This window comes from Helobdella robusta (genome assembly GCF_000326865.2).
Source record: "Helobdella robusta unplaced genomic scaffold HELROscaffold_11, whole genome shotgun sequence".
NCBI classification, from domain to species: Eukaryota; Metazoa; Annelida; class Clitellata; order Rhynchobdellida; family Glossiphoniidae; genus Helobdella; species Helobdella robusta.
Window position 1 is genome coordinate 4630870 of NW_008703617.1, and position 23440 is coordinate 4654309.

At 31.5% G+C, this 23440-nt stretch overlaps 4 protein-coding genes across 4 annotated transcripts; 2 read left to right on the forward strand and 2 right to left on the reverse strand.

Moving 5' to 3' along the window:
* Window positions 1-1218: 1218 nt before the first annotated feature.
* On the reverse strand, window positions 1219-6713 carry HELRODRAFT_167577 (hypothetical protein; the record flags this gene model as incomplete). Its single annotated transcript, XM_009013076.1, has 10 exons — window positions 1219-1795; window positions 2104-2105; window positions 2551-2817; window positions 3070-3099; window positions 3616-3667; window positions 4855-4948; window positions 5538-5701; window positions 5830-5897; window positions 6304-6384; window positions 6684-6713. The coding sequence occupies 10 exons, from the start codon at window positions 6711-6713 to the stop codon at window positions 1219-1221; spliced, it is 1365 nt and encodes a 454-aa protein (XP_009011324.1).
* A 2602-nt stretch (window positions 6714-9315) lies between these two features.
* On the reverse strand, window positions 9316-14849 carry HELRODRAFT_190288 (hypothetical protein; the record flags this gene model as incomplete). The annotated part of the gene is made up of 14 exons (XM_009013077.1): window positions 9316-9527; window positions 9779-9871; window positions 10002-10325; window positions 10705-10869; window positions 11227-11407; window positions 11594-11658; window positions 11732-11811; window positions 12042-12206; window positions 12502-12630; window positions 13177-13340; window positions 13589-13666; window positions 13881-13959; window positions 14462-14510; window positions 14759-14849. The coding sequence occupies 14 exons, from the start codon at window positions 14847-14849 to the stop codon at window positions 9316-9318; spliced, it is 1875 nt and encodes a 624-aa protein (XP_009011325.1).
* Window positions 14850-16188: 1339 nt separating this feature from the next.
* Window positions 16189-18751, forward strand: HELRODRAFT_167579 (hypothetical protein; the record flags this gene model as incomplete). The annotated part of the gene is made up of 5 exons (XM_009013078.1): window positions 16189-16221; window positions 16509-16775; window positions 16857-17081; window positions 17499-17600; window positions 18647-18751. The coding sequence occupies 5 exons, from the start codon at window positions 16189-16191 to the stop codon at window positions 18749-18751; spliced, it is 732 nt and encodes a 243-aa protein (XP_009011326.1).
* A 1551-nt stretch (window positions 18752-20302) lies between these two features.
* Window positions 20303-22247, forward strand: HELRODRAFT_132066 (hypothetical protein; the record flags this gene model as incomplete). The annotated part of the gene is made up of 4 exons (XM_009013079.1): window positions 20303-20502; window positions 20742-20860; window positions 21098-22066; window positions 22147-22247. Coding segments are annotated over 4 exons (1389 nt in total), but the record flags the coding sequence as incomplete, so codon positions are not given.
* Between the last annotated feature and the right edge of the window lie 1193 nt (window positions 22248-23440).

Sequence of the window (23440 nt, forward strand, 5' to 3'; positions counted from 1 at the left end):
ATAAACTATAAACCAATCAATCTTCGTTTAGCGTCCAGAAACCCAGTTTCCCGAGGTAGGAAGTGAAATATAAACTACACGAATACCACAATACAACTAACTTTAGAACAGATCTGATATGAACATCATCTTCGCGGTCGTCATCAACATCTTCACCACCCTTGCCATCACTTACACTCGTGTACTCAAATGACTCCAGACGTTTACACGTTTCCATGACAACTGCCAAAAAAGAATCTAGCACGTACGGAAGGCTAGTGTAGAAGAAAATTATTACCGTTCATCTTTATTACAATAAAAATATTATCGCTATTATAATCACTATTATAGACTATTATTACTAGTGTAAGTATTGTTGATGTAATTAATATTCGTATTATCATTGTTATCAGTCAACTAATTTTAACGAATCTGAGAAAAACTCTAAAAAAATGCTCTACAAATTTAAGGTATATGTAAGTATAATAATAATTATCATCATCATCATTATCATTGTAACAGCAGCATGCAGCTGTAGTTGTACTGGTAGCTGTAGCAAGCAGCAGTAGCAAGCAGCCGCAGTAGTAGTAGTAGTACTAACCACTGTACTAGCCTGTCAAAAGTATCCCTTTGTCTTGATCTCAAACTTTTAGCCGACTTCTTGTGCAAGAAATTGGCCAAACATAATTTCAGAGATGTGACATTATCCAGTGATGTGCTAATCATTTTGTGAAGTAAATTAGTTAATTCTTTTTCTCTTCTTATCAATGATCTTTGGCTCTGTTTTTTTCATCATTATTTGGTTTTAGTATTTGGTTCCAGAAATAAGATTGGTATTTTTCTCATTATTTGATAATAATTGGTTAATAATAATTAATTTAAAAAGTTTTTAAAAATTAATTTGGCAGCAAGATAGCGTAATAGTTAGTCCTGCGTTGTGGTACCGGGTTCGAAAACAAAGTGATCGAAGCAATGTACGTGATACATTTGTCGTTCAAACCAAAGTATAGAGCAACAAAGAAAATAACCAATACTAATGTTGACTTTTATGCAAATGAAAGATGAATAAATCAATTTATTATAAATGAATAAATTAATTATATTAACATATTAATATTTTAATATTTAATAATATTTTATTCATAAATTTATATAAATAAATGAAATTTTTAAGATAGATAAATAAACTGTACCTACCTACATATATCAACAATTTTATTAATCTTTTTTTTCATAATGTTAATGATTGAAGCCAAGAATAATAACCACCTCAGACCACTTATAAAGCGTAGAAACATTCAAGCCTTCAAGAATCCGCTGACATTCTGTTAACGTGCTATACTTATAAACACTGCAACTACTAGAATGATACTTAGAAGTAACAGAGCTTGCATCAGAATCATTAGAGACATTGCCAGTAGCAGTTGTAACATTCAAATCAATAGTAATAATGTTAGCAGTATCGTTTGTAGTATTACTCTTATTATTAATGATACTATTTGCTCTAGTATAAATATTGCTGACAACAGTAGTTAAAGTAATATTGTCTCCATCATTAAAACTTTTGACAACGGTTGTGCCATGCATATCACCAATGTTGTTACAAGTACTGGTAGCGACTGTAGTGGCGTCAGTAGCAGGTGTAGTAACAGTAAAAGCAGTAGTAGTAACGTTTGTGGCAGTGGTGGTCATGGCAACAGTAGAAATAGTAGTACTAAATTTTGTAGCGAGGTTGTTTTTGGTATCAGTTGCAGTGAAAGTTGAAGTTGTTGTGGTTGGATGACGTGAGCGAGCGTCTGATGATAATTCGGGAATACTGAATTTGAAAATTATTAAAATTAATTAATTAATTATTAATTATTTTTTACTTAAAGTAAAAATTATGAAGTAATTATTATTGCTATACTATTATTATTTATTATTAATATCATAATTTTTAATGTTGTTATGTTACTATTATTATATATTATTATTATTATCATAACTTTAATGTAATTTAGTTGACCATTTTAATACATAAATAAACAAATGAATAAATTCTATAGTGAATACTCGTTAAAACTAATGAGATTGTTTCGTTCAAGATGTCCTCCTAAACCACACAAGCCTTCAATAAGCTCTAACGCCTGAAAAAATATTAATTAATTAATTAATCAATTAATTAATTGATTGATTTTTGAAGATCGCAACTATAATTCAAAAGCAGTTATATCAGATCCAACCAATCAGCCAATCAATCAACCAACTAATCAATCAACCAACCAACTAATCAATCAACCAACTAATCAATCAATCATCCAGCCAACCTTTTTCAACGTTAGCGATATTGGATGGTACTGCGACTTGTAAGATGCGTGAAGAACCTTATCAATTTAAAATGACATCAAATTCTATAATAACATTTATGGTAATTAATAGTTACAATATCAGTAGGCATGAAAGAAATCGGTTACGTCATAAAAGCGAACGCATATTTATTTTCTAAACAATAAAATATACAAATAAATGAACAAATAAACAAAATTACGAACGAACACACAAACAATAAAAAATAACTAAAAACATTCTCACGTTGTTTTTTTTCTTCATTTCAGTCCCCATCATCGTCGTCGTCATCTTCCTCGCCATTTCCTCAACCACACAACATGCCAGAGTTAAAATAGACATCGAAATGTTTTCAGAAACATCCTCCAACTTTATTTCCCCATGTCCTAATCTATCCCTAATTCGTGGACCCCCTTGATACACTAACATGTCAATCAAACAGGTTGTTAGGGATGTGCCCAGGAATATCGGTAACTTGTTTTGGCTTTTGTCTGGAAGGTACTGATCCAAGATCTACTATGTGATGTGGCATGTTGAGAATTGCGAGTTATTGGGTTTAAATTTTCGTTGGTGTTTATAATTTTGTGGTTATAGATGGAGAAAATTGAGGAAATTACTTTGGTGAATGTTGAATATTTTAAAATTTACTTCATGGCAAATTATTCGTGAGTGAATAAAATCATTAAATTCATTTATTGGAATAAAAAATTTTGTTTAACAAATTTAAAAGATTTTTATACAATACTTCTATACATGCCTGCTTACCTCGTCAAAAGTTGTGTAGAGAGCTGTGTTCTGGGATATAATGTGGTAAAAATGAATCCATTCATTCATTCAATCATTTTTTTATTCATCATTCAATCATTCATTTATTTATTCATCATTCATTCATCATTCATTCATTCGTTCATTCATTCATTCATTCATTCATTCATTCATTCATTCATTCAGCGATTAATTAAAGAATTAGTTAACCGATATTTCAATTTTAATATTTTTAATTAATTAAAAAAATGAATAAATAACAAAGAGAATATCTGAATAAAAGAGGAACAAAAGGAACAAAAGGAAGGATGAATAAAAAAAATTAAATTAAATTACGAAACAAAGGAACTCAATGATGGAACGATTGAAAGAAATAGTGAATAAAAGTAACGATTCAATCAATCAATCAACAAACGAACGAACTAACCAACCAACCAATGAACGAACGAACGAACGAACGAATGAATGGAAATGAATTAATGAATGAAACAATGAAACAAAGAATGCAGAGACGAAAGAATTACTGAATAAATGAAACCTACAAACCTCGGCTGTCATCAATCTTTGTGGGGTATCATTAACAACTGCAAACAAGCACCTGAAGATTAAATTAAACCAGGGTATGTAATGCTTGCTAATCTAATTGCTAATAGCATTATTGTAATTGTTCTTAAGAAATTATACAAACTGATTAATACGGAATTACATTTAAATATCACATAATGGATTAGTGAAAGACGTCATTGATGTCCATACGTGATGGTGTAATGATGAAGAAGCCTGGTCCAACTGACGCAGTAACCGGGTTTGAATGCATGGAGACCTCCACTCGTCACACAGGCAATATTATGTGTGATGCGTTGGTTAGCATTAGCACAGGATGCGCCGTGCGTGTGTGTGTGTGTGCGTGTGTGTGTGTGTGTGTGTGTGTGTGTGTGTGTGTGTGTGTGTGTGTGTGTGTGTGTGTGTGTTGTACATTCACAAATTATGTTAAATAATAATAACAATTATAATAAATAACAATTATAAATAATAATAACACGATGTATTTATAATATTGTGTCGTGATATGTACCGGCATATATGTTCCAGCTGAGGGGATATTATCATTGCAGACTCGCCGTACCTTTGAATGTTAAGGATTGATTTATAAATCAATGATAACTGCTTGTGGTTTAAGAGTATTATTGTGTAATGATTAAGATGTCTGGCGTTTGAAAAGTTCCAAAGAGGGAATTTAAAAGAAAATAAAATTTATCTTACAAATCAAATAAATCTATTTAAATAAACAGTTCGGAGAGATGCTTATTTATCGAAATTTATAAACGAATACCATCTTAAATTCTCAGCCAAACGTTTCAGCATGGTTGAAGAAAAATTCAACAGTAAAAAATTATCACAAAGACTAACACATTTTATACAAACACACCAACTTAGCCCACTTATCAAAAATAGGTACAAAGAATTGATAGTCATACAAACATGTATTTGCAAATATGACTAAACACACATTTTAGGACACACACAAACACATACACACAGTGGCGGATCTAGAAGGACCGGGGAGATAACTGGCCCCCTTCTCGACTTTTTTTTTAAAATCCCTCATCCGGTTGTTGGTCAATTTTTATGAAAAATTCCCGTCCAGTCGTCAAATACTTTTCTAAATCTTGCCCACCCCCCCTTCAAAGTTGTCTAGATTCGTCACTGCACACACACACACACACACACACGCACACACACACACAGATACATACGTACGTACAGACATAGTGATACACGAACTTTTTTTCCTGAAGTAACTTTACTGAGAGTCGCCACATAATGGCATGACTTGGTAAAATTTCCGTCACCGAGAAGCTAATCTTCTGAAGTTGATCTATGCGTACGTTGTGTGTGTGTTTGGGTGTGTGTGTATGTGTTTGTTAATCTTGTGTGTATGCTTATGTGTGTGTATGCGTTGTGTTTGTATGTTGTGTGTGTGTATGTGTGTGTATGTATGTATGTATGTGTGTGTATGTTGTTTGTGTTTGTAAGTGAACATATATGCATAGGTGCGTATAAAGAGCCTACAATAACAAATTACACTAATAATAAGAAGTAATAATTTAATAACAAAAGTATTAAGAAACCAAAAAACAAATTTATCAAAACTCAACAACCATCATGAAATTTCACAAATATAGCGTCAACAGTGGAGGACCTGGGGGGGAGAGCGGAGGGTAGGCCGCACTACCGGTGAAATTTTTGACACCCCCGTGAAAGTTTAACGCCAAGAACAATATTTTTGAATCATCAACCACGACATAAAAAAATCAATGTGCACCCCAGATAAAACAATTCTACCAATCGAACTGCGCTAATAACAAAATGACGTCACAGTGTGGTGCTGTACACTATACAGTACGTCATAGCCAACAGCAACGAACAACAGCAACGAACAACAGCAACGAACAACAGCAACGAACCCATCTCCAAGAGGTACTTTTCCGCCAGGATTACTTCCGGAAACTTTACAGTAACATCATTCTCTCCACATTCACTTGAGCGTGTAACTTTATTACGTAGTAACGCGTTACAACTCAAACAGTGCCCAATGTCGTTAATGATACAGAGCAACAAATAACTAAGCCTACAATGGGTGAATATATGTAGTGGCGATTGTGAATATTACCAATAAATTCATGCGGCTATTGACTTTAAATAAGAATGGTCGAAATAATGAATGACCCTGTGTTGAGTTCAGAGGGGACAACGAACCCGTGCCACGTTATGTTTCTGAGGTTCAGCGACAGTGGCGAGCCCATGACGATCTTCAGCAATTTCGTCTGCAAACATTTTTTGTTATTTTTCCCAAAAAAAAAAAAAAATCAGCTATTTTTTTTTTATAAATTTGTCTGCAATGCGCGCGTGTGTGTTGGTTGGTGCCTCTGAAATCTAATCAACTGACAAAGAATGAATAAGAAATAATAATAATATTAATATTGTTATTGTTATTATTGTTGTTGTAGTTGTTGTTGTTGTTGTTCGTTGTTGTTGGTTGTTTTTGTTGTTGGTCGTTGTAGTTGTAAGTTGTTGTTGTTGTTGTTGTTGGGTTGTTGTTGTTATTGTTGTTGCAGGGTTGTTGGTTGTTGTTGGTTGTTGTTTTTATTGTTGTTGTTGGTTGTTGTTGTTAAAAATAGCAAAAGTTGATAACATCCAAACAGTTGCCGCACACGACCAGCCATGACAAACTTGATTGGAAAGATGTGGCTCCAGCAGCAGGTACATATCTCTCAGCAGGGATGGACAAGATGGGTGGATGGAGAGAATCAACTGAGGAGGATGAATAAGTAACAAATATGAAACGACAAACAAACAGAAGTGAGAAGCAGCATTACTTATACAAATACTAAACGAATGACACCATGCCTCTTCCCAAATACACAAACAAAACGTATTCAAAGAAAAATGCAAAAAATACAAATATGCAAACGTACGCACATACACACATACAAACATACACACAAACATCCTCATACACACAAATATACACATATATACAACCATACACACATACAACCATACACACAACCACACATACATACAAACTCAAACATACAAACGCAACATACTTTTCTCAGGCCAGCTTCTAAGGCAGCCATTAACATAAGAACAGCATGTAGATTGTATGTTTCTTGTATGCAATCATCATCATCGTTTTTTTGACTATCATCACCACCTTGGCATTTATGAACAGCATCATTTTTTATGTTCCTATCATCGTCTTTGCTGTCACCAATGTTTTCACCATCATTACAATTTTTTCCATCTTTCCATTTGAGTGATGACAATAATTGGAATGATCTTTCAATGGCCTGTTTTTGTGTTCGTTCGTTCATTGTTAAATTAAACAGCTCTTAATAATATGTGTTAATTCATATAAATATACATCGTCGGCAGGTTAGCTCAGTCGGTAGAAGTGCCATGTCTCGCTTGTTATTACGCGACAACCTGGTTCGAATACCGACTGTTCGTCCAAGTCTAAAATACATTCAGACGGTCGCCATTCATGTACGACGCGGTGCTTGCGCGTGCACAGACATAATGTATCTAATGTATCGTCTTGTGCTGTGGAGTGGTGTGGTATGTACTTCGAGTGTTGCGGTGTGGTTATGGGTAATTAGTTAATTAATAATAAAATACACACACAAATATCTTTGATCCAAGAGAAATGATTCTTATACAAGTTATAATAACTCTTCCACGATCTTTCGGACAATATCTGATCATATCTGATCGATATTTCTTCAAAAAGTGGATTTAAGTTCTCAATTGCTTTGTAGTAATATTCGTAAGTTTCTTCATGTGGCGTGCCTTGAAAAAGAATAAATTATTTTTACAAGGCATAAATTATTTTTATATTAAAATTATGAAACAAAAATAAAAATATATAGAGACACCACTCGATATGCATTATAATAGAACACCACGCTATGAAGTACAACATCATATAATACAATACATTGTTATAAAATGAAACGCTCAACTGTACATTTCAATACAATAACATACAATTCAATACAATCCAAAGCGATATCAGGCAATAAAATTTATACAATTGCAGTGCAATACATTTAATACAAGATAATACCATACAATACAATGCCATACAATACTGCAAAATACAATACTATACAATACAAAGCAATAATACAATACAATATTATGTAATACAATAAAACATAAAACATACTCAGTAAATTTTTATTAACAGCATCCCATTTAATGAAGCCATCTTCATTTAAATATAGACAGTCTCCAAATTTGAAATTTCTTGTAGAAAATTCACTCCCAATCCTTTCATTTGAATTTGGCGTAGTAAACTTTGTCATCTTCAATAAATTTTTTACATTAGGTGATAGAAAGCTATCCAGTTTTAAAATGTGATGGCTAAACATTTGGTTCCTCATTCGATATAACGTAATTTCAGAGTTTGATGTTTCAACAAATAATGATAAGTATAATTATTTTAATAATTATACAAATAATAATTACAGTAATGATAATAAATATTATTATTTTTATTAATATTTATTTTTGCTAGTCGTTAATTATTTAAAATTTTAAATACAAAAATTTAACTGTTGAAAAATTAAAAAAACTTAAAAATACTACACTCTATCAGATCTGCTTATCAGTTCCTAGTCTGTAATCATAATAATGAAATTCTAATAAATAATGTCTACTAATCTTACTCTGATTAATTAAAATTAAAGCCTGCCTCCTAACTAAAGTAAAAATAAAACCCAACTAAATTTAATTTATTTTATTGACTCATTAAATTTAATTAATCAAATGAAATCTATATTTTTATTTAGCATGAAATAATCATCATCACTGTATGTATTATAATATTAATTAGTACTAGAGTATTTTATGGGTCTATCTCTATGGGATCTGGAATGGAATTGAGTTGATTTTGACCAGATCAGCATCAGATCAGCATCAGCTGATTTAAATTTTAATTTTAAAAATTTAATTTAATAGAGTATTATTAAATTAAACCTCTATCTGTATTGGACTGACTTGTCTAAAACTAAAATTTTAGATTTGTCACTCTGAAAATAAAACAATTTTTTTTAAATAAAATCTAAGTTTGAGTCAAATTAAACTTAAGACCCATTTAAAATTTAAATGGCCAGAACATTGCGCAATATTTTCATAACCTAGTTTAACTTTTAAACGCAATTAAAAAAGGTAAAATGTTTAATATTGTTTTGCGGTCCTTATCTAAATTTTTATATGTTTTTATCGCTAGAGTCAAAAAACAATTTTCAAATATTAAAAGTTTATGAAACAATACTACAATACTAACATCATTTTTATTATTTAACAACAAAACATTAACACTAATTTTAATTTAATGTTTTCAATACACCCTATCTTAATTAGAAAATACGACACCCCAAATTGAGAAATAATATTTTTATTAAACATTTATTATGCTGCGTATAGTTGTCAATAAGACTAAAATGTAGGAAAAAATAATAAGGTAGATGCTGGGATGACAGATTTTTAGCTGAAATGATGATAATGACGTTTAACTTTGTGATGACTGATATGGTAAAGATAAGATATAAAGATGATATACAGATATATACAGATATATACAGATATACCGCTGGAGTTGATGCTACCAAAAATGCTCACTTTATTTTTTTATTTTTAAGTTTTTTTTACCTCAAGTAAATAAGTAAGTTTTGATCATTTGTCATCTTCTTGGACAAATTTGTTTAGAGACCTATGGTTCTTATTGTTACCATTTTTTATTTCATTCATTATCAGTTTGTCCTTCTCAGAATCCGTTGTGGCAGTAACTCCGGGACAGGTTTTGCAACATAAGCTGTTCTTCTTTGGATCTTTACACAGGCTTTTTGAGCATTCGCTTTTAGATAACTTGTCGCTGTAGGGGCATTCTGTTTCATCAATTTTTCAAAAAAATTTTTACCCAAATTGACAGTTGACAATTTTTTGTATAATGAATTATTCTGTATTTAAATATTCTGAACTATAGTAGATGAGAATGTCTTACAACTGGAACATAACGCAAGTATGGGGCCATATTGGGTGAATAATTTTATTTATTCAATTAACAATTAATTTTAAAATGATTACTTAACTGGAAATGTTCGTTAAAATTAAGTTTTATTTTTGAGCTCCCAACAACTTCCGCAACATTCCGTGTCAGGGTTCTTGCACTCGCCTGGATTGGAACGCACGTAATCTGCACACCAAGGCGCTTTATCGCCATATTCACAACCTTGGAATGAAAATTGATCAAATAATCAGATAAAGCTCATTTAAAATCAAACATTGAAGCAAATTTTTATGACAAAGGTAAAAGAATTTCATCTAAAAACTAAAATATAAAACTGTTTCTCAATACTGACCAACTCTTGAGTTGTCCCTCAATTTCGAACATGTTTCGCAACAGATTTTCTCTCCATTGTAGCATTCGTACTTGGAAACTGTCTTGCACCAGGTCCCCGTATCACCGTTCGGACAATCGGATTGCTTATTTACATTCACTTTCTCCTTATCATCAACCTTCTTCGGCACATTTGCATCCGTACTTTTTGGAGGTTTGTCCTTCTCAGAATCCGTTGTGGCAGTAACTCCGGGACAGGTTTTGCAACATAAGCTGTTCTTCTTTGGATCTTTACACAGGCTTTTTGAGCATTCGCTTTTAGATAACTTGTCGCTGTAGGGGCATTCTGTTTTATCGAACAGTGTTAAATTTTTTTGAAATCAGTTCAACTTAGTTTGACTAAGATTGGATAATCTGTATCGTTGAAAATATTATCCAATAAAATTCATTGCTGTAGCCATTACCTTAACTAGAATTATCAACAAATCTTGAATCAATTAGAGAGGGAAAGAATGATGAAAATCAATTGAAACGTGTTTTTAGTAATAAATGGAAGTTTTTGCAATCATCAGATCAGTATCGCCAACCGACCTACGTCATCATTTCATTGAATTGCTCCACGTTATTAAGTGTTGCAAAGAAGTGCTCCTCGGCCCATGACGCCGGCGATTTTTATTTTTATACCATCATCAACAACACCATCCCCAGCAACACTATCAACAAACTTTCATTTTCATTTTTCTTCTTGACTGTGGCACAAGTCTGACAGCAGCCATCAGCAACTCTGTCGTCGTAGCATCTCCACGGAACCTGGCGCATCACTTCGTCGCACGTCCGAGTAACCTTCCCGTCAGGCCATCTGCCTTTCCAGTCTCCGAATTTGCAGGTGCCTTAGTTCAAATAGTAATAGTAGTTTTGTTACTATTGCTGTTGCTACCAGTTTTCATAACTTTCCTTAATGTTGTCGTTATCTATCGTTATTTAAGTCTCTATATTATTTTTTGAAGATTCACAGGTAAATTTCGTCATTCGAGCAATTACATTTAAAAAAATCTAGTTTGTTCCTTACTGCTCCTATAGAAACATAGTTGAATTTAATAAAAACGTGAGTAAACTAGGCATAACTTAATAAAAAAATTATGATCGCAATCAGAATTTGATACTAAAAAATGAATATTAATGATATCAGATAAAAAAAAACTAGAAACTAAAATATAAATGAGCAGACGCTACTTTAACGCCCCCACCTTCGTATTTAGGGGCCATTGGATCTGGCCTGCAGAGACCATCGAAACACCACATGCCACTTGAGCACGATGTTCCGTCAGCTGCTTTCTGAAACTGACTCAGATGGACGCACGTGTTCTCTCGCGGTACCCAACAAAACATCATCTCACATACTCTACGACTTTTCAACTCGCCTCCTCCCTGGATTTTTTCAGGGTTTTTTGGAAAAGACATTTTTCAAAGCTTGCAAATTTTTATTTGTGAATATATTAAAAATCCAAAAAATTAAAATCTTTTAATTAAATATAAATACATAAATTTATAAATACATAAAAATTCAACTAGAATAAAAATTCGTTTAATGTTTATATTTCAATTTGAACCTACCCCACATGTTGACGCATCTTTCCCAAAAATAATCTGACACTGTTCATCGATCGAGTATCTTTGGCCTTCATGTAAAAAATGATTTAGAACATTCATTCAAATCGGAGTTTTATAAAAAAAATTACAATTTTGTTTTACCTATTTTTGTAGTCAAATGTCTTTTCAAATCATCTTGAGATTTTGTCCTTGGTGACATTGCGAGACAGTTGCCAGGAGTGCTGTTGTTTGGAAAAAATTTTAAGTTAATTTTTTGTCTGATAATAAAAAATTTCACAAAAAAGCTCTTTAAATTTGTACTTTCGTGACAAGTATATTGAGATGACATAAATTATAAAATCGTCATACAAAACTGATTTAATCATATGAAATCAGGCATAAAAAATACATACTACCCATATATATAGAATATAACATTTTATAATATTATATTCTACATATATGATACAACCTGTATTGCTGGGTAAGGAATCGTGTAATTTCGCTAACGGAACATGGAGAAAAAGAATAGAAAGTTTTGGCATTTTCTTCCGTGACAGAATTTCTGATGGGCGCCATGATGTAATGATCTTTAGGACTGCAGTTGTTGCCCTGTCCATCATTGTTTGCACCTAATCTGAAATATTCAAAATCGGGATGAAAAAAGTTTACATTCGTGAAAATTTAAACTTAATCAAGTTAGTTGTCGATAAGTTTGAACCAGATTACTACAACAGAAGAACCAGGTACCCAACCAATAAAATACTTTTCCAAATTAATTATTCAGCCTAAGCTAACTAACCATGAATCCAACAAATTCATTGTTTTGAAATTCAAACAAATTTCGGTTAAACAAATAAATCTATCTCTTCAACAGTGTTTCGTGTGAAAGTTTATAAAAAAAAGGGCTTTCAAACGGTAGGAAGACTCACATATGACCCAATTCGTGCGTTCCAATATCTACAGCCCGATACATGCCCTCCTCCCTGGTGATGTACACCGCATCCCTTCTGCATAGGGCGAACATGGCGCCTATGCCGTCAACATTGTGCATAGAGTTTCTTCAAAAGAATTGAATTAAATAATTTTAATAATAAAATTTTAACTTCTCAATATTTGGAGAATGTTATAATGGTTAATTCAAAATAAATAATAACTACGTAAGATGCTATATGCTATTGTTACTGTAAAACTCCTAGTAAACAAATTTAATAGTTTTTAATTGGTTCTTAGACAAAATTGTTTTAAATTTTAAGTTCTTAATCTCAAAAAACTGAGTAATAATATTAATAATAATTTTTAAATCAAATCAACTCACACTTATTTGCCTTGAATTAATTAGTCTGCTATTTGACGTTACTATGATATTTTATGCACATTGCCTTATTAAAAAATGCAGTGGCCAGATGGCTTAAATTTTAATTTTTTGGCCCAGTTTTGCGATAGTCGGATTCGAATTTAAATTAATCTCTCATAAGAGGCTAGGTTTTGAGACGTTGAACCGCGCGTTCAACAGACGTTTCTGACGCTGTCTTGATGCGTCTGCATAAAACAATAGTCGAAATAGCAAAAAAATTTGCAATAAAAATAAAGCATTTTAGACCTACAGCGTAAAAACAGCAGCTACATCAAATTTGGGAAACTTTCTCTTCACCAAATTATCGTCATTCCACATCCATTCGCAGAGTTTCGTGTAGGCTTTGATGCCGTCAATCGTCTTATCGCTCATCCTGATGTCAGGTGACTCGAGGAATTGCAAGTCTGTCTGGTTCTAATTTGACGGTGGTGGCGATGAGAACAATAATATTAATAAGAAAAAAAGAAGAAGAAAAAGAAGAAGAATATTAATAATCATGATAATAATATTTATTACTTTCATATGAAAATGTGACCAAGTCAAAACAAATCGTATTTAAGAATGATTAAATTTAACGGTTGAAACAAATGAGTTAAAATTTAGGTAATTGATGTTGATGTTGATGAGAATTATTTTAGTTGATTTTTGTATTGAAAGCCGACCTTGGAGATATAGATTCCAGCCAGTACGACCTTGATATTGAAGCCGGGGATGTTTGCGTTTCTGTAACGTCGTGCAATCTGCATTTGAATGTTAATCCAAAAAAATAATAAGAAATAAATCAAGAATCAATAAAAATTTTAAATCGTCAATTAAGTTATGTCATCGCAAAAAAATTTCAAATTTTTGACCTTCCACCAAATTTTGCTCTCCTCCCCTTAACTTTAGTAACTTTAAACTTTTTGTAACTAATTTTTATAACTTTACAATTAGAAATAGACAAAAGGGACTTACCCCGTCAACAACGTGAGTGTAGAAATGCTCGATGCTGTCAACTGCCTTCCGTTCGTCGTTGCCATGAAATCTCATCCACCTATTCGGAAAGTTAGTTGTTGAATCATAAAGTTTATTTAATTAGTTTTATTAGTATTATAAAATTCAATCAAAACTGTGCTGTTATTTAACTTATATTTCAATTTTCTATTTTTTCTAATTTTGTGTCGTAATTAACTAATTTCTTAATAAATTAATTTATTTTTATAATAAATACGGCGTTAAAAAGTTGTCAAAGTGAGTTTTGAATAAAATATAGCTATTAAAAATATTCAACTTCATAGCGATACAGTATTTGCATTACCTGAGCTAAATTTGGACGCCACATTTTGCTAAGACAACCTCGTAGACGGAGCAAAGTTAAAAACACACAATGAATGTGATCTCAACCAGGAAAAACGAAAACCGATGCAAGAGACATTATCAACAGAAAATTAAAATGATAAAATATACTGCAATTATAAATGTAATATGGAAATATATTAATTTGAGAATAAATTATTAATATAGTTATACTCTCAAACAAAAAACACTTACCTAACCTCGTATAGATAGAGAAGTCAGTGATGACCATCAGATCAACAACCACGTCTAAAAAAGTTAATTTCATTCATAAATTTTTAAACATTTAGTTTAACAAAACAAAAATCCACTTAGATAACTGATCTGCAACGGTTTAATGTTAAAAATTGAAACCACACTTACACACCTATCTATTTCTTGTTACTTTAGATATTATAAAGTGCAAAACATCATACATCAGAGTATATTTGTTAGAGCCGAAAATGAAAACGAAAAAAAAAGTTTTAAAGTGAAACGATTTATAGACAAAAATGAACTTCTCTGGACATTACCGATTCCGAAACTTCGCTGAGCACACGCGGCCAAAAAACTGGCAATCAGCAGCGTAATGAACCGTGGACACCTCATTAACGATGCTACCAACCAAACTTATTTATAATAAATTTAATTAATTATTATAAATAAAAAATACTTCTATCGCTATTGTATGATGAATAAGGAATTGAAAACTTCCGATCATAAGTTTAAAAAGGTGAATCTACTTAGGGACTACGTGGTAGCAAGCTATAATTTTTTGGCTAGATATATACAGATACTATATACTATACAAGTGTATAAATGTGTGTGCGTGTATGTATGTATGTATGTTTGTGTGTGTGTGTGTGTGTTTGTTTGTGTGTGTGTATGTGTTTTAATGTGTGTGTTTGTGTGTGTGTGTCCATGTATGTATGTATGTATGTATGTGTGTGTATGTGTGTGTGTCCATGTATGTATGTATGTGTGTGCGTGTGAGTGTGACGTTATGCATATGGCGCTGGAGGAAAACATTATTATTATCATAATCATTATTATTATTATTATTATTAATATTATTATTATTATTGTTATTATTGTTATTATTATTATTATATATAATATAAATAGTGAGTGGGCAAGCGAAAACTCTGAAACAATTTCATTTTTTAACGTAAAAACGCGTGGATCTTCCCTTCAATATTTACTCTGCGATGGTTCGTCTCGATCTGACTTTTGATATTATATACATTTTTTTTACTAAAAAACTTGGGTGTTTTTATTCTGGATTTTAAAATAATTTAGAAATTTTGTTGCTCTTTTTAATTTGATAGTGTAATAATAATTATAATAAATATAAACACACTATAAATGAATGATATATACGTATAATAAATCAGCTTTTTGGACATATACAGTCGAGTCTCGTGAGAGACGAAACGTACGTCAGGCATATGGCGGGTAATTGTTTACCAATAATATAATAAATTATAAATATATTACAAATATTCACTGGACTCTAAACAATCAAAACGGTTAATAACGAAAATAAATTTTTAACTAATAATCTTTATTACTGCACCCGCTTGATGACTAATCGTGTTGTTTGCTTTAATGCCTGGCCACTAAAAACCATGGATGTATATTATCCATATCCATGCTAAAAACATTTGGCAGAGTTTTCCTAATTTAACGTACAAATTTTTATTAGTGATTATTTGTGTGATGCTAGCTAGCATTCAATATAAAATTGAGACGTGGAGGAAATAGTAATTGAAAGATTTTTAAATTTGCAGTTCTATCCGTTATTAAGCATGTAATGAACGTGTAGAATAAATTCAATATCATTTTTTTTTGTTACGGTGTAACGTCACATTGAAATTTTTGTTTACAATTTTCATTGAAAAATTTCCAACCTCTGCAATTTTATATTTTTTGTTATCATAATGGAGATATGACTTCTCAAGAGAGAATGAGGAAAGTGAGGGTAAGTTGTTTGGAAATGTTCATGACAATATCGAAACAAAACATTACATTGAAAGAAGTTGTTTAGTGGCCTAGTGGTCAAGGTCACCTTGTCTCGTTGCTAAGTGACCGTGACCTAGTTCGAATCTGACAAAAAGATCCCCTCCATCACATTCTTCGTGTGTGATGCGTCGTTTGATATGTATTTAGATATATTGATACCTCTGAATTTCGAAAGACTGTAATAGATTTTTTTTTTTTAAATTTTTCATTTTTTCATATTTCGTTGAGTTCGTTAAATCATCAAAGTTTCAAAATGAGAAGGAGCCAGATAACTCACTGGTCAATAGTTCAGATGTTCAGCTGAAAACACTCTTCGCTGTTGAATGTTGCAATAAGAACTACAACAACAATTTCGGCGATTTCAACCAAATGATTTTGAAAGAAAAGTCGCAAAATATTGTAACCTGGGCCTCTGATCTGCCAGCGTCATCATCTGACAACCAACGAAATCATCACGATGCTAATGCAACAGCTGCTCAAAATCCAACTGAATTGCCGTGTTTAGTAAATAATGTTGGAACATTTTTTACGCATGTCATTATTAAAGTAAAATTATTTATTAAACTTGCCTTATTAATAAAATTAAATGAATAGGAAGTGATTCGAAAAATCGGTGATTACGACTACCTGAGGACGAAAAATAAACAGACTGGATGCACGAGAAAAGTGGAGAACAAGGCTTTTGCTACTGCGACTGCTTTCAATGAAAATGGTTTTCATGATGACTCGCATTGGGAGAATTTTAACAACAATTGTCTCGGTTGTTCCGAAATTAGTCTGATTAAAACGAAATTATCGAAACTCGATGACGATATGAAGGTAAGCAAGTGTATCGGCATTAATTTGTCTGTGTACGTACATGTACGTACAAGTACATCAAAATTTTAAATCTTAAGCGAATACTTTGAAGCAATTTCTACACGATAACTTTTTTGTTTCTCATAAAACTCTGATTGAAACACTTTAAAATATTCTGCCTAAATGTTAGAGATCAATTAATGGTTATAAAAAATATGAATGAAGCAATGTAACATATAAAAGTTTATCTGACGATAGCTTATCAATTTCAACATGACTGCCAAATAAGTATTTAAGAGTTTTTGTTTCCCGTTAAAATTTAGTGATTCCAAAGTGACTTAATTAAAGAAAAATGTAACCTGCATACAATTTATCAAAATAAGAAACTAACTTGAAGATTTGATAAAAATAGTGAAATAAATAGCACAACATACGTAGAAATGCATGCAAAGTAACATGGAACGTCTGAAGGCAGTCACTGAACAGCTGCTGAATGATGACAAAGAGAGAAATACATTGTTTCTGAAGAATGTCGAAACGGTGAATATTGAGTTGATACAAATACATTTTGTTTCAATGAATGATACTAACATATATTTATAATGTAATAGTTATAATAGTGATAACAATTAAAACACACATTATTTCATATGACACGAAAACGACGTTAAACTTAAATTGACTCTTTTCCTCTTATTATCATAAAACAAAAAAGAATATTTGAAAGCATTTAGTAGAATTGAAGAGAAATTATTGACAGATAAAGGAACGAATCGCCGAGGAAGAATCGAAGGAGACATCCTTAAACAAAGAGATCGCTCATCTGAAGCAAGAAATATCGAGTGTTAACAAATGTTTGAATTGTTCGTTTTAAAGGTGTTTGTCGGTGGTTGTATGAACATATGTACTTGCATGAACTCGAACGTGTGCGTCTGGTGGGTATGTGTTTGCTTGAGTTTGGTGGAATTTTTTGAGATGTTAAAAAATGATATAAAAGTTGTTTTAGCGTTAAAAGTTTTTGTGATTGTTAGAATGTATATATGTATGGTTGTATAAATTTACATTTATGTGATTTTACCATTTATTTATAAATGACCGGGCACCTCAAATAATTTTTCATGCATTTCGATTTTATACATTTTTGTTTTCCAATTTTATAATCTTTCTACATTTCACGACTTCATGAAGAAATACAAATAAATAAATTTAAGTTGTTGCGCGAGCAGATCAGACTGGATGACGACAGCCAGAATAATTAAAAACTGACCAGTTTTTCAGTTGCGACTTTAGTTATAAATAATTTGGACACAAATATATTTATTAACGAAACAAAGACGGACAGCACTAAGTAAATCCAGTTTTCATGTGACTTCATGTGTGTTCAGTACATGTAGTTATTGCGTTAAGCTATGTTTATCTATTTAAATGTGCCATCAATAGCTAGCCGCTTTTAACGAATGTTTTTTGAAAATTCAAAATCATCTACCGAAAAAGGATCATCAATGACGGATACATTTTGCGGCCCAAGTTTATGCCGTTATCATATATGTATTATCACGTATGTATATTCAATCACATACTTAGAGGTGTGTATTTTGGCCACTTTACTTCTGGCGCTTTCATTGTTGATCAAAAATCTCAGAGACCAAGACATTTCGTGCAACCGTGACAAGAATTCGAGCCAGGCATAAGTTAATTATTTAATAAAAATAACTTTGACTGAAAATTATTTATGAAACTAATTTTAAAACCGACTCATAATTCCAAGTCTTAATTGATCAACAATTTTTTAAATATATAAATAGTATGTAAATCTTTCAATAACGTTTAGCCTAATTTGATGAAATAAAAGTAATTGCATTATTTTTATTGGGATGTAGTTTTTTACTGAAACTCCTCCCATGGTTATAAATAGACGTCTCTTCAAAAACATTATGGCTTCTTATGTACTTTACTTATATAAATATATATAAGTATAGTACGTATTTTGAAGATAAATAAAATATTCAACCAACGACACTCAGAAATCTTCTCGTTGGATGTTTATTGTGTTATTGTACAGCTGTAGTAATATATTATATTGTGATATTGTGAGTGAAGTTTAGTCAGAGTTTATAATTTAATTATTTACTGTTAACAAATGTTATTATCGTTAATGAAAACGTTCACCATAAATTTTCAATGAATAAAACAGATTCATTTTACTGGTCTTAATGGATGTTTTTGAAAATTCGAAATTTACCAGATGTTATCATTGAATAAATAAAACTAACTTCAACAAACAAGCAAACAATTAAATATACGTTTTTGAGAAGCATTCACTAATTGTAAAGTAAACGCGTTGAAAGATTTTTCGGTATTAATAATATCGTCCAACGTTTGTAAAATTATAAAAATAAATACTATTTTGGTGCCTGAATTTATATGAAGAGAAAATAGTTACGAACCTTACTTCACACAACTGCATTCACTTCATTTTTTACAAAGTTTGTCGGGCTGAACCGTTTTGTATGTTTTAGACGTGTAATTAGATTTTTCATTTTTTTAACTATTCTTCACTATCTTCACTACACCATTCACCACTTGCAATTAATTCATTTCATGATTAAATGATTTTTAAAAAATGATAAAAAATGTTACTGAAATCTTCTGATATTCACGAACTCTTTTTACTGTCATTCTATTTTTCTAAACAATTAAGTTTCTTTTAGTAAAATGTTCTTGAACTATTGTTTAATGGGGACAGTTTTTTAATAAAAGTCGGAAAAAAGACCGTTTTATGTGTAAAACCGACCCAAAATTCAACGCGATAAGCATAAAAAAGGTCATCAGCCAGACTACCATAAATCTTAGCATCAATTTTGCACCCCGCCCCTGAGAAAATTTTTCCTCCACCCGTGAAAATTTAAACATTTTCAAATTCTTGGCCCTCCCCTTTAAAGTTATCTAGATCCGCCACTGTTTGTTTATATCGTTTTATTAGAACATCCTACTCTCTTCAATTAAGATACATATACGCCATATAAACACATGCTAAGGCATACATATAAAAAACACATTACATGCTTACAATCACCATGCATTACATCTTTAATATTCTCATTAGAATTTGCAGTTTGTTGAGGATTGAAGATTTGGTTAAAATAAAACATCCGACTAAATAAATAATACAACAAGGAAGAAAATTTAGAACTATAAGCATGCTTCTATCGATGATTTCAGTTTCCGTGTTAACATTTGTGATATGTTTCTACTTACTGAAGTGGTTTAACAACCGAAAGCAGCCAGTAAATGATTCCAAGTTGCAACTGCCTCCATGCTTGCCTCGCCTGCCAATCGTTGGATCCCTCTTCTTCATCCCCAACATCAAAAAGTTACACATTTACTTCATGGAGAAATCCAAAGAGATCGGAAATGTTATTGCGTTTTATATGTGCAACAGGTTAACTGGAAATATTTAACATTATTTTCATCGTATATCGTTTATGTTAAAATATAGGGATTTCTGCAAATTTAGCGAGTTTTTCTGTAAAGTCCATTTTAGTAATTCGCAATTCATTATCTTGTATTTATATTTTTGTCATTTATTTATTTAATACCAATATCAAAAGCAATTAGTTAAATTGCTTCATTTTTTTATAAGAAATAAGTTGAAAATAAATGTGTGTACATTCAACTCAGGTACGTAATAATATTAAATGGAAGAAAAGTGATATATGAAGCTCTCGTCAAGCATTCTCTTTGTTTCTCGAGCAGAGATTCCTTCTATCTCGGTCAAATATTCAACCCTCAACAAAAAGGTTACAAATTTTTCTGAACTAATTTTTTTAACTTATCGTTTAATGTTTTAAAATATCAAACGTAATTTTAAAGAAAGCAAGGTTGTTAAAGCAGATTTTTTTTAAACCACGCTCATATCTGTTCTTTTTTTGCCTTTGCATGTGAGGTTAACTCTGATGAAGTAAAAAGTATTTTTTTACCTTGTAAATGTTTTAAATTCTTCAGCATCACGAATTATTACATTGAAAACATTTTAGGGATAGCTCTTCATCCTTATAACGATCATTTCAAAACTCATCATCGGATCTGTCTCGACATTTTACGACAATTTGGATACGGGCAAGGAATCATGGAATTTAGAATCAAAACGGAAATTGAAAACCTCATCGAAAGAATAAAATTAAAGAATGGAGTGGCTTTTGATCCATCATTTGAACTGACTGCTTCAGTTTCCAACATTATAAGCAGCATCATTTTTGGAAAACCTTGGAAAAAAGATGATCCAGAGTTTCTTGAAGGAATTAGGCTTACCCACGAAATAATTCGTGGAACAACAAAACACGCAACGATTAGCTTTTTTCCCGTCTTACGTTTTCTACCTTACTACCGAAAAAACTTTCTAAATTTCTGTTTTATATCAGAGTCATGGAATCGTTACCTGGGCAAAATAATTGACAAAACTAAAAATTGTCAAGAACTAGAAAGTTTCTGTTCAGCGTATATAGAAAAGATGGAAACAATGAACAAACTGGATGAATTGAGTTGTGCAAATGAGGTTGACGAAGTGCAATTAAAACAGACGATAGCAGACCTCTTCCTCGGGGGTACCGAGACCACCGCTACGACTTTGCTCTGGTTCATTTATTTCATGGCTAATAATTTGGGAATACAGGAACAGATAAGAAATGAATTGGATATTGTTGTCGGCACTAATAAACTTCCATCTCTTAACGATAAATTACAACTTCCAATTACAGAAGCTACTATTTTAGAACTCATGCGAATAAGAACTCTAGTGCCCCTGGCAGTTCCTCATTTAACTATTAAAGAATCGGTCATTGATGGAAACTTTATACCATCGAACACCGTGGTTTTTGTTAATTTATACAGTGCAAACATGGATCCAGATGTTTGGAATGAACCAGAAAAGTTTAAAATTGAAAGATTCCTGAATGAAGATCAAACAAAAGTGGTTAACAGGGATCAAATGATTTCTTTTTCTCTCGGTCAGTTAGTTATTATTCAACATTTACTCTTTTTTATTTTTAAAAATAAAACCTTTAAACATAATAACAATAATTTCAAGGTAAGCGTTCGTGTCTCGGCGAAATACTGGCCCGACAAGAATTGCTACTTTACGTTTCTTCACTTATTCAACATTTCGAAATCCTTCCTCCCGAAGGCGATGATGAAATAATTGCAGAGCAGGTGGTTGGTTCGACAGTTTCTCCATCTGTTTTTCAAGCCAGATTTGTTTCTAGATTTCCTAAATCATAAATTATTTATTGACTAGAATAACATATTAACAAAAAATTTTTTTGTTCACAAGTAGGCTACGTAGTGTTAAGGCATGGCGATTTCGATATTTTCTAATGTTATCTTGTATCTTCCGGACTAAACCGTTTGCTTGAATGAACAAGTCTCCGGGCTCAGAAAATATAATATAAAATTTCGATAACACCAAGGTCATCCATTTCTCTTTGCTTATTACTGAGTTTAATTTGCGATTTTTTAAGTTAAAATTTGAAATAAAGAGCAATGAAAAGATTGCGAAAATTGAACAATTCAAAGGAATAATTGAATTTTAATTTAAAATAACTGTATTTACTATTTATTATCCAAATTTAAATGAAATATTTGCAAGACCTACCTATATATAAGAATATTTAATAGAGAATTTGTTGTTATGAAATTTTATGAAACTGACGTATTTCAAATATTTATTGTAAATAAATATAATTAACGTTGATTTAAAACATTTTTTGAATATTTTTCATATTAAAAACAAATGTACCATTATGCTACTTTGCAATAAAAGAAAGAGTTTATAGGTTTATTTTTAATTTGATTGAAAGATTTTTAAAATTAATTTTTTTCCCCATGATTTTCAAAATATGGTGAAAGTTCCGTAAACAGAAATTTTAAAATTTTTGCGTCTTTTCTGCTGGAGTCGTTTCAAAAGAAAGCACCTCTTTTTTCCATATAAAGTTCATCGTTTTTTTTTAAATTAACGAAATATTTGCGATATTTTCTTTGGTATTTTTAAAATTAGGAGATTTGGATAAAAAATCTTAACAAATACAATACGGTTATATTCGTTCTCGATTTTCCTAACCAGCCTTATTGAAACCGCTCTGATGCATAAGAAAGAAGATGGGTTAAATGTTATTTTTGACAAAACTGCCAAACTACCATCAGTTTATAACACAGACTTGAGAGCTAGTGATAAGCCAAACTTGGAAAACCAAAAAGCTGTGAAACTAGCAAATGATTCATTTAGAAAATCGGTGCGTAAGTCTAATCGATACGAAGACGTTATTGATATGGATATGGACGAGCCCACAAAAGATTTTGCTTTTCATAGTCACAAATCACGCAAA